The sequence below is a fragment of the Sycon ciliatum genome, chromosome 9, assembly GCF_964019385.1.
Source record: "Sycon ciliatum chromosome 9, ocSycCili1.1, whole genome shotgun sequence".
Classification (NCBI taxonomy): domain Eukaryota; kingdom Metazoa; phylum Porifera; class Calcarea; order Leucosolenida; family Sycettidae; genus Sycon; species Sycon ciliatum.
In genome coordinates, this window is record NC_088651.1 from 12,818,461 (window position 1) to 12,830,533 (window position 12,073).

The 12,073-nt window shown below is 47.2% G+C and overlaps 1 protein-coding gene across 2 annotated transcripts in view; it reads right to left on the minus strand.

Moving 5' to 3' along the window:
• The window catches only part of LOC135825289 (uncharacterized), a 37,271-nt gene that overhangs the window by 10,079 nt on the left and 15,119 nt on the right, over window positions 1–12,073 (minus strand). The window contains exons 12-20 of one of the 2 annotated variants that reach the window (XM_065338025.1): window positions 10,571–10,693; window positions 9,414–9,536; window positions 8,076–8,150; window positions 7,253–7,367; window positions 6,854–6,942; window positions 5,784–5,919; window positions 5,038–5,156; window positions 1,627–1,769; window positions 311–363 (exon numbers count right to left, since the gene is read on the minus strand). In XM_065338025.1, the coding sequence (XP_065194097.1) occupies window positions 311–363; window positions 1,627–1,769; window positions 5,038–5,156; window positions 5,784–5,919; window positions 6,854–6,942; window positions 7,253–7,367; window positions 8,076–8,150; window positions 9,414–9,536; window positions 10,571–10,693 (976 nt within the window). Of the gene's footprint in view, window positions 1–310; window positions 364–1,626; window positions 1,773–5,037; window positions 5,157–5,783; window positions 5,920–6,853; window positions 6,943–7,252; window positions 7,368–8,075; window positions 8,151–9,413; window positions 9,537–10,570; window positions 10,694–12,073 lie in introns of both variants that reach the window. The other variant, XM_065338024.1, reaches the window with a different exon arrangement.

Below are 12,073 nucleotides of genomic sequence, written 5' to 3' on the forward strand. Positions count from 1 at the left end.
GAGTGCAACGAAGTTTGTACGATGTGAGAATCTTAGTGTACTAAGGTCACATTTGGCAGGTTTTTGTGTGGAGCTTGTGTCCGCTCGAAGGTACGGATTGACTGCAAAACGTGCAATATGTGTACAAGGTTCATGTCGTATGACCTATAGACAGCAGACCACCTCCACATTACGACCACGAAAGGATGAGATGGTGGGGCGCTCTGGCGGTACTTTACGGTACATGTACTTCTGGCACTAAATGCCCTTCTACAGAAAACAGTGTAGAAAAATCGCTCTACAGAGTTAAAAAAAAAAAAAACACTCTTACCTTTCCAGCGTACTCCTCTTGCACTAAGCCATTGATGACGACTGGGGAACTACCTACAATGCCGCCGAACAAAATTACACACAGACACACACACACAAACAAACACATACACACAGACAGACAGACAGACACACACACACACAAACAGACACACACACAGACACACACACACAGACACAGAGATAGACAGACACACCCACCCACACACACACACACACTATTGTACTTGCTCACTGCCATAACTGGTCACGTGGGTCTCCCCCTGGGAGAGGGAAGAGAGACTCAAAAGGAATCTTGGAAAGATGACTCAATTGGTTATATTGAACCGCCCAACAGCCGACACCCCTGAACCCCCCAAACTATAGGTGGACTTGGAAATGATCCCACTTATGGGCTCACCACACCCCAGTAAATGGGCGAGGACACAGATGGACAGACAGACAGACACACATACGTAAACACAAGTAAGACAACGGACAAAAGTGCACGTGTACAGGTGAAATCCTGTTGATCCAAAACTCAAATTGCCGGGGAGAAATTCCCAATCACACAGACACGCTAGCAGTTATCCCAAAACGTACCAAGAGCTTATTATGTGTATCAAAATGTTCGCATTGTCACACACACACACACGCACACACGCACATACACACACACACACACACACACACACACACACACATCATGCACACTCTGAGCCGGTCACTATAGCCACAAAGTCCCTTTAGATCTACAGTGCTGGTGAACGAAATCTAGTCGCTTCACTCAAGTATGCGCCGGGCATTGCGCAATGCGCAGCCATAGACCTGCGAACACTGGGCTGCGACATGCTGCAAGGTGCAAACTTGAGTGACACGACTGAATTCTATTGAGCAAGACTGGGCTGCTACATGCTGCAAGGTGCAAACTTGAGCGCCGCAACTGGATTTCATTGAGCAAGACTGTAGAAAGACGGATACAGCTGATGAGGCCCAACAAGGTCGAACCAGCTTGCTGTCCGGAGATTGAGTAGAAAGAAAGATAGATAGATAGATAGAGGGAGAGAGAAGAGCTAGGAATGCAGTTATAGTACCGTAGTGTCTTGTATTAAAGCCTGTCTCATATAGAAGCCTGTCTTGAATAGAAGCCTGATTTTCAAGATGCACTGTCGGCACACAAGCCTGGTTTTAGTGTTGACACACATAGAAATACCTGTCTTGTATAGAAGCCTGTCTCATGTAGAAGCCTGCAAAATTTCCCCCAAAAAGTCACATAAGCCGTGGCGGCCTTTATACACGACTTTACGGTACATTCAAGTGTACATTCAATGTTTGTACCTCTGCTCGTCGGCCTGAGTATGTAGCTAGAAGGTGCTGACGTGTGCTTGATGAGATTCTTGCTGTCCGGACTCTTGACAGAGTCGCTAGTAGTGACAGGGTTGGAGAGAGTGTGAGTCCCACTCTGGAGAGAGTCACGCTCCCTGCTGCACACACGTATACACATACACACGCACACACAAGTTTCAACAGTCGGCTGATAAGGACGGGAAGCAAGCTACGGCTTCAGCACAGGTGAGCACAGTCTCGCTTATTCACCCTTTGGTTATCCGTGCTATCACCTATTCACAGTTCACCCGTGAACACATGTGGTTCGTTCAACAGCATGAAGCATGGGCAAGCATTTGCTACACTGAGCGTTAGTTTAGCTGTGTTTAAAAATTTGACACAGTCCATGACTGTGTATGTAGCAAAGTAAGCATTATCACATGGGCAGACATCTTCCTGCGACGCTATGCCCATGGCAACATAGGCAAAGAGAGAGAGAGAGAGAGAGAGAGTGAGAGAGAGAGAGAGAGAGAGAGAGAGAGAGAGAGTGAGAGAGAGAGAGAGTGAGAGAGAGAGAGAGAGGGAGAGAGAGAGTGTGAGAGAGAGCTACTGTACTGGAGAGACTGGGCAGCTATGCACTACACCACTCCCCCCGCACACACACACACATCTCCACCTACTATGATGTACGAGAGAGACAGGGCAGCTAGGCACTACACCACTCCCCCCCCCCCATATTTACACCACCTATGATGTAATCCAGGAAGCTCGCCATGACAGACACACCCATGCAGAAAAGTCAGAAGACGCACACGCTTGCTTTCCTGTACTCTTGACTTTACCAACTACACGGCCATGGTTTGGTGTTTGGGCAAGACATTTCCATTGTACTGCGGATCGCAGTCAAATCCACGTGAGCACGTTGTCCCCTCTATCGCCCACATCACCTTTTCATTGGCTAGTGCCACGTGATTGTGAATAAATAAATGAAAAAATTAATTGTAACATGGAAATTGTAGGCACAAGTTATGCGATTGAGTCCACCAACTAAGCCAGATTTTGAACAGTCAGACGTGCACAATCACAATAGTTGGTGGACTCGATCGCATAACTTGTGCCCACAATTTCCATTTAGGAATGGGTTTGCTCCCACACTGGAGCTCGCGCTATTCCGCCGACGACTTGACACTTGACTGACTCACGACTGCAATCCAGAGAACACGAGAAGTCCATCGAACCTTCGACTCGGCAAACCTGCAAGAAAGCACCATTCCCTGCTCAATACACAGTGTTTCGGGGAATTCACCCCTCATCAGTTGAGCTTGAGGGCGAATTCCCCGAAACACTGTGTATTGAGCAGGGAGTGGTGCTTTCTTGCAGGTTTGCCGAGTCGAAGGTTCGATGGACTTCTCGTGTTCTCTGGATGGCAGTCGTGAGTCAGTCAAGTGTCAAGTCGGCGGCGGAATAGCGCGAGCTCCAGTGTGGGAGCAAACCCATTCCTAAACAAAATCATCGCTGAAGTCGCAACCTCTATTTCGCACAATTTCCATGTTAGGCCAAACTAAAGAAGGTGTGTGGTTCGACTCACCCGACCGACCGTACAATTTCAGCCCGACCGTAACTTTTTTTCGGCGGGCTGTCGTGTGACTGACGTACGTGGACTGAACACGTCCACGTCTACGTGCTGTGCGGCGTGAGTCTGCGGACGCAGGCGGCTCCTTTTGGACTTGACTTGTAGTTGTACTGCAGTGCAGTGCAGTGAGTGGTACGACTGCTGCCTTGTGCTGGTAGTAGAGTCTACTCGATACGCGTATACAGTGTATTTACATGTACTAAAAAATATATTAAAAAAAAAAAAATCCGCCCGCCCGCCCGTAAAAAAAATGTCCATGTTAGTCGAACCACACACCTTCTTTAGTTTGGCCTTACAATTATTTTTTCCTTGGCTCACCATCTGAGTTCTTAATAAATAAATGAATACTCAATGATGCAGACGACACAGGATGTTTTGGCCAATGAGAAATAAATGAATAAATACATATGAGCCGCGCCAAGCTAAAAAGTGGCTTCGTGTTTTGCCAACAAATCGAGAAAATCACCAAAACAGTTGGCAAAATTCTACTCGAGCGCGATCGCGAAAATATTCACTTTCCAGTTTGCAAGCGGATGAAGAGAGAAGCCTTTTTTATGTTTGAGCAACACTGTCTTCTTCAGTGTTCCCTCTTTCATCGTTGTGGGGATTCCTCAGCGCTGCCAGAGATCGTAATGGAGCTTCTAGAGACTGTGGAGGTGAGCAGGATGACATTCTGTATCCGTGTGAGCCAAAACCTACTTGACGAGGAAGAGTCGCTCATTCATAGTGACTGTGTTTCTTATCGTGGCCACGACTAGAGTGGTGAGTGTAGCTATGGGGAGACGTCTACAAGCCTTCCGACTATCATTCTGACAAGCGGCCTGGTGAGTTGGCTCTTGCTGCGATGTTTCACTTTGTTTCGGCTACCTTCAATTTAGTGCTCATGACATGGTGTACTGGATTCCAAAATTTCCTCGTTTCAAGGAAATAGTGCCACACGACGAAGCGATGCATTGACTCTACCTGCTAGCATATTGTTCCGTGGCGCCTTCTACCAGTATCCTTGGCAGGGAAGGAGAATGACATGGACTAGGACGGACAAAGAACCAGTGCCGCTTGTTAGCGATGTGCAGTCTACTGGACCTATGCAGGTGCGAGGGCAGTACACCAATGGAGCTAGATCTCTGGCACAGCACTACGAGCTAAATGAAAGGATTACTTCATCCTGGCATAGGTGATTGGAGAGAGTATGACGGACTATCTTGGTAAGATGCGACGTTCCCCAACGCAGCGAAACATCTAGTCACAACAACATCATGTTGAATGATATGAAAATTCGTATTGCATGATAGAATGACATGAGTCATGATGAAAATTTAATGTAGATCTGTTATTTCTTCTTTCTTGGATCTTCTAATTAGAACACAAGTGCCCATTCTTCTTGTATTGCTTGCACACCTGCTAAGCTTTGTCTCTACTTGGTGTCCCATGTTTTCTTGGAGTTTGGGAAGGTCTTGGAATCCTTAGTGTCATTGATACCAGCCATTCTGTGACATGTGCACAATGTATGCATATTTATGGCACATATACATTTCAGATGGGCACCAAAATTTCCATGATGGAAGTTGGATATATAGACATCACTTTGGCATGAAAAAAGAAATTTCCAAAAATTATGCCTAAGCCACCTTTTAGCTTGGCTCGGCTCATATTGAGTTATTGTAATTTGCAGCGAAGAGACCACTTGAATTGAGGATGGTGTGTGTAGGGTGTTTCATGTAATGAAGTGGCTGCAGTGGAGCTTGCGCACATTAATAAATAAATAAATAAATGGCAACCATTCTGCTTACCGTGTAGTAGTTGAAGAGGACAGCGATGTGGCCCTGGGGGACTCCGGCGACTTTCCGCTCTGCTTGGAGAACGCCAGCCGAGTGGTCAGATCAAATACTTCATTCTTGGAGACTTGGGCCTGAAGCGCGTGTGTGTATGCACAGACAGACACAGACACACACACACACACACACACACACATGCACACACACACACACACACACAGACACACACACAGACACACAGACACACACATACACATACGTCTGTGCACTGAGCATAGCCTCCACTGGTTGCTAGCCTACCGGTACGACAAGTGCGGACAGACAGCACAGCATCCTTTCCAAATAGAAACTCTGCGGCCACCAGGCTGGATGCTGATCAGCAATTTTACCCTACAGGCTACTCAAAAACAGCCACACACTTTAACTTTTGAGTCGTGCATATGCTTCTGTATGTGGATACAGAATGTGAGTCATGCACTTGCGTGAAGTCACGCGTTTCCGTCCACCGAATAGAGTGCATGCTTTTTTTAGAGTAAATTGCTCACGGCACAGCTAACAAGTTCTGTAACTGTTACTGCTACTGCTGCCCAGCTCTCATACTAATGCTGCTGTTGCCAAGCTCTCATACTGCTACTGCTGCTGCTATCAAGCTCTGGAACTGCTGCTGCTGCAGCTGTTACTGTGAAGCTCTGTAGCTGTTGCTGTTACTGCCAAGCTCTGTAGCTTCTTCCGTTGCTATTGATCAGGACCTTACCACTTACCAGTTTGTCCCGCTTGATATCGGTGTTGGCAGAGTGCCCGCTGGCCATGTCCCTTGTCGACGAAGCGGAGTGGCGGCCAGTGGGACGGCGTATTCGAAAACTGCGGAACAGATTCGACGGTCCTCCGCCACTTCTTCTGCATACCGTCACAAGAAACATACGGAGAAAAGAAAGATATCATTGCGGAACAGGCATTGATACGTCTGGTCTATACTCACGTTGAGTACAAGTGCTGGAAAACGTGTCGCACACCCACCACAGCCACAGCAATACAGATGTTCACTCTTGCCCGTACCGTCAAGTGAAAAATATATTGAGTGTTAGGAACCAACCTCAGCTAGTGCTAAGCCTGTTGCCAACAAGACCAACAAGACTCGGGCATGCCCTATGAACACGAGGTGACACATACCGGCAACATACATGTGGACACATACGAACACACCTACGCACACGCGACTATTTATAGAATGCAGTCAACTCCTGATATAACGAACACCATTGTGCAGGAGAATTAGTTCTTTTTGGCAGAAGTTTGTTATAACAGAAGTTTGTTATAACAGAAATGCACTCATACCATACAAACAAGCAGTCATGGCTGGCAAGTGGCCCATGACAGTATGATAGCACTCAGTTTACAGTATGATTGCACTCAGTTTACATACTGCCCTACAAGATTTGGTTTGTTACAAACGAAAACTGTTCACTATAAAGGGTCAATTTTGCATGGGTTCAAACAGCGACATGGACACTGGTTTGCTGTATATCATGAAATTCACGATGTGCAAGTTCGTTATAAGTGGAGTCGACTGTACATGCTACAGGAAAACCTGTCGAGGCGACCACTGTAACCAGGACCAGGGGATGCTTTTTCCAGGCAAATGACCCTGGAAAAGGAGACCACCTGGTAACAGAGACCAGATTTTGAAGGTCCCTTGAGCGGTCGCCTTAGACAGGTTTCACTCTATTCAGGTGCAGCCGTAAATCCCTCGTAAGCAGCAAAGCACGCTGTCTTTGCACACGGATAGGTACACACGAGCACGAGCACGCATTAGCACACACATGTCACTTACGCCGGTACGGACTTCTGCAGATCTTTGAACTGCTGGGACTGCAGGAATCGGGCATAGCTGTCCTTCCTCATCAGATGGTACACTTGACGCTGTAGCCGCCCAAAAAGCACGCACGTGTGCATATACACATGCACACACATACACACACGAGCACACACACACACACACACACACACACACACGTTTGTACTAAGCAGAAGTGTGAGCTGATTTACGGTTAACTCACAGTGCCCGAATTTATAAAACGCTGAAAAACTTTAAAAAGTTGCACAACGCACAAGTTTCCAGGTTTAAAGCAACTCCTTTCCCAACAGACAGACGGACAAACAGATGGACCAACACCCCCCCCCCCCCCTAAAAAAATGCACAAACGCCTGCGTGCAAAACAAGTAAACATACCTGAGATACGTCATACATGAAGCGTGTTGCTCCGGCATCGATCTGTTTACGGATCTCCAGGTGGACAGTTGCGGGTATGTTGATCTGCGAGGAGCAGTTCTGCTGGATAAACTCCCTGCAAACAAGAGCATGAAGACAGCTGTGTTACAATAGACGGTCTCAAGAAGTACAGAGTCTCCCATGAACCAGGCCTAGCACAACATGGTGGTGGATGATAAAGGGATCATTGTACAGGACAAAGAACTGGACAATTGACTGATGCAACGCACACTACCGAGTCGACTGAGCCTTGTTCCAAACAGTGCAAGAGCAGCCAATGTAAGGACTTTTGTAGGAGCAGGGGCGATAACTTAGTCACACACCAGCGGCCCGCTCGTCAAATACAGTAGGAAGGCGCGAGTTGGAAGCAGGAGAGTGAGAATAGATGGCAGCAGGCTGTGCGAGAGACAACGCTGCGGTGAGTGGAACGGCGCGAACAAAAGTCCACGCGTCGGTGGCTGCGTGAGCTTGAAGACCTGGCTGTCAGTCGCAGGAGCAAACCGTACTAAGAGTGCTGAAAGGGATGATCAGGCGTCACAAGGTTGCCAATGTGTGGATACATAGTATTATACTGTATTCAACAAACAACCAGTGACATACAGCTGACACTAAACACTACGAGCAGCTTATCACGCGAACAAAAATGGTGTCTTGGCCATGCTGCTAGACGTGGAACTATCAGCTGGATTGACACCACTGCAGATGTTGCAAGGCTGCCAATTTTTTTACCTCCACCCCCCCACCCAACACACACACACACACACACACACACTCGTGCACTTACTTGTAAAGGAGCGCAGCCCTGGCCTCCAGCTGTGACGTGGGCAGGTTGCGGTACACCTCCGCCTCCTTCCAGAACCTGCACAGAAAGAGAAGACAGAATACAGCAGACACAGGCGCATCCCGTCAGGAACGGATCCGGTGATAAATTCAATAATGTTAGTGATAGGCAGTGAATGAAATGCAAAGACTAAAGACTGAGTAAAGAGTAAAATGCCACATGGATAACAGCTAGTAGCAGACACAGGCGCATCCAATCAAGAACGGATCCGGTGATAAAGTAGTCAATTGTTAACGATAGGCAGTCAATGAAACGCAAAGACTAAACGCCACATGGATAACACAGTCAGGGGTCACTGTCCACCACAGTAACCAGATAATATACAGTGCTGCTCAATGAAATCCAGTCGTGTCACTCAAGTACGCGCCGGACGTTGCGCAGCCCTAGACCTGTGAACAATGGTCTACGAAATGGTGCAAGGCACAAACTTGACTGACGTGACTGGATTTCATTTAGCAGCACAGCACAGCACTGTACATTGGGTACAGTTATAGTAAAACCTGTCAAGTTACAATAGATGGCCTCACTGAGAAGGCGACCACCTGTCTCATGAGGATCACTACAGAGCAAACTTGACTGACGCGACTAGGTTTCACCAAGAGTACATGAAAACCAGAGTGTGCAGCTTGGGGCCTTCTCTGCTATGGGTGTCTGTCACGGCGAAATTCCGTGATTACATCATTTTGGTGCAGATCTGAGGCGGGAAATGGCGTAGTGCGTACAACTGAGCTGCAGTTGTGCAGAAAGAGACCTGCTTGAATCCTGCTTGTACGCACTACATCACTAAAACAATGTAATCACGGAATTTCGCCGTGACAGCAACCCATCCGAGCTGCACACTCTGGTTTTCATGTACTCTTGGTTTCACCGAGCAGCACTGTACATTGAGGAAGTGTGGTAACTAACGTTAGGCACGGAACTGACAGACTATTGAAGCATTCAACAACCTGCCATCTAGACATGAAATGCATTCAATATTATAGATTAAAGAAGGAAACCTACAGCATGGCCACTTCATCACCAACGCAGCAGAGACTATGTGATCAGTAGCCAATTATGTCATCCGTGACATGCTTTGTATTGAGTGGCAGGGGCATCCCCCGGGAAAAAATCAGATTTTTCGGCCAACAGATGCGCTGCCGACACATAAGACTGGTTTTAGGTTGATATGCATCGAAATACCTGATTTGAATACAAGCCTGATTCGAATAAAAGCTTAGCACTGATATCGGCTTCTACAGGAATAAACGTCATTAGGGTTTTTGAACAGGAAGTACGTACTGAATGTTCTCGCTGGCAAACTCCTTCTGCAGGAAGGTGTCAAACTCCAGCGATCCCCTTGGGTCGTGCAGCAACGCGTCAAAGTTGATGGACCACAAACGTAGTTGATGACTGGTGATGTTCCTGAACGGAGCACAGAACACAAAAAACAGCGGCCAGCAAGCCAAGTTTTAATATCGCTGACAAGTGTGCTCATGTGTGTGTGTGCGTGTGTGCGTGTGTGCGTGTGTGCATATGTGTGTGTGCGTGCGTGAGAGAGAGAGAGAGAGAGAGAGAGAGAGAGAGAGAGAGAGAGAGAGAGAGAGAGAGAGAGAGAGAGAGAGAGAGAGAGAGAGAGAGAGAGAGAGGGAGAGATAGAGAGAAAAAAAAAGTTAAATAGATAGATACTCAATCTGCGGACAGAACTGTTTCATGCCTTGTGGACTAATCAGCGCAGCACAGAGAAAATGAGGCTGAGCCTGATGGCAGTGAAACATAACAAACAATTAGAGGACAGAGAAACATAAACATAAACATAAACAAACAAACAACATAAACAATCAACATAAACTTTCCATAGCCAGATTTAAACCAGGCCCGAATGTACCTTGCCAGAGAGCTCAAACTGACAAGTCAGTGAGCTCTGCATAACGCAAACAGCAAAGGCACTACCCCACACGAGATTGCTCAACTGCTACAAGAGCATGAGCGAAATAGATAGATAGATAAAAGATAGAGATAGAGAGAGAGAGAGAGAGAGAGAGAGAGAGAGAGAGAGAGAGAAGAGAGAGAGAGAGAGAGAGAGAGAGAGAGAGAGAGAGAGAGAGAGAGAGAGAGAGAGAGAGAGAGAGAGAGAGAGAGAGAGAGAGAGAGAGAGAGAGAGAGAGAGAGAGAGAGAGAGAGAGAGAGAGAGAGAGAGAGAGAGAGAGAGAGAGAGAGAGAGAGAGAGAGAGAGAGAGAGAGAGAGAGAGAGAGAGAGAGAGAGAGAGAGAGAGAGAGAGAGAGAGAGAGAGAGAGAGAGAGAGAGAGAGAGAGAGAGAGAGAGGAGAGAGAGAGAGAGAGAGAGAGAGAGAGAGAGAGAGAGAGAGAGAGAGAGAGAGAGAGAGAGAGAGAGAGAGAGAGAAACAGGCACACATCAGCCAGCTGCAGTTACACATATCTGCTGGAAAGCAACGTACGTTGCTGCGTCCGTGTTAGGTAAACTGTCTAAATGACTGGATACCCAGTGGTTCTGACTGCTAGACTGCGATCCACCGCAGAGCATGTCCAATTCATGACGCTCAGTGCTGTGCTTCTTGTGCCTGTGTGTGTGTTGTGTGTGTGTAGAGATAAGAACAGGACAGAGACAATGTGGTCAAGATTAGCACACATCGAAGTATGCGAGAGTGAATAAGTGCACATGCACATACCCTCCTAGGCTTACCCGGACGCGTGTGGGAACACCCCCCCCCCCCCCCCCCACACACACACACACACCCCCCCCCCCCCACACACACAAACACACACAACCCCCCCCCCCCACACACACACAAACACCCCCCCCCCCCCCCCCCACACACACCCACACACAAACACCCCCCCCCCCCCACACCCACACACACAAACACCCCCCCCCCCCACACACCCACACACACAAACACCCCCCCCCCCCCCCACACACACACACACACTCATTGTTACATGCAATCGCTTACTGTGTTTCCTCCAATATAAGCACCACACTCATACTTGTTCAATACCCCTCAACTCCAAGCTTAGAATGGAGACCTATGCATAGAATTAAGATTGTCCTGCTAATGGAAACCTGTTGTCGTACTCAGAAACTATGACATACACAGTCGCTCAGTGGGGAAACTATTGTCGTGGACCTGGAAATCCAGTCGGAGGCCAAGCAGCCGCGAGTTCACATGCGATCAACATGTGCGCACTGCATGCAATGTTCTGTACGCACTGAGGGTGCTGGCCCAGCGTCATTTGACCGGATTTCCATTTCCGCAACAGTAGCAGCACAAGTAACTATAATTATGAAATAAGTTCTGTACGAGGTGAATAGCAATTTCTGGACATGAAAATAAAATAGAGGCCCACTGGCTGTGTGTTTTACATTTTCATATCTTTTTGTATCTATTGTATGGCCTAATCCTTCATCTTTCCAAATATGTGACAATTGCTCATGCTGTGATCCCAGAGACTTTATAGCAGGTTGTTTTCGACAGGCCAATTTTTTGGCCTAAATTTCAGTGTATGGAATTCTGGACATGAAAGTAAAATAGCGTCAATAAGCATCCTATACTGCACCATTTTTGTTATTTTTTCTATTGGTGGACTGCAGTTGGCCTCTTCACACTTCCAGCCAACAGGTCCAAGACTATAACGTCTGGAGTGGAGTGCACATGGGGAAGCCAACGATTCGTCCATTACTTCTTATTTTACTCAAAATTCAAAATTCTCATGCGACATAGTACCACAAAACTCGTTGAAATGCCTCCCAAGAAAAGGCTATCAACAAGGCACCGACACGAGGAGAAACTACAACAGCCCAGCTGTCAACTACAACAAGAAAAAACTTCATCAACCTGATTGACTTGACTCTACACGCGACGAAAAATTATTTTACTCGAAATGTCCAGAAATGTACAATGTCCAGAAATAGCAATTCACCTCGTAGTAAAAGCAGAAAT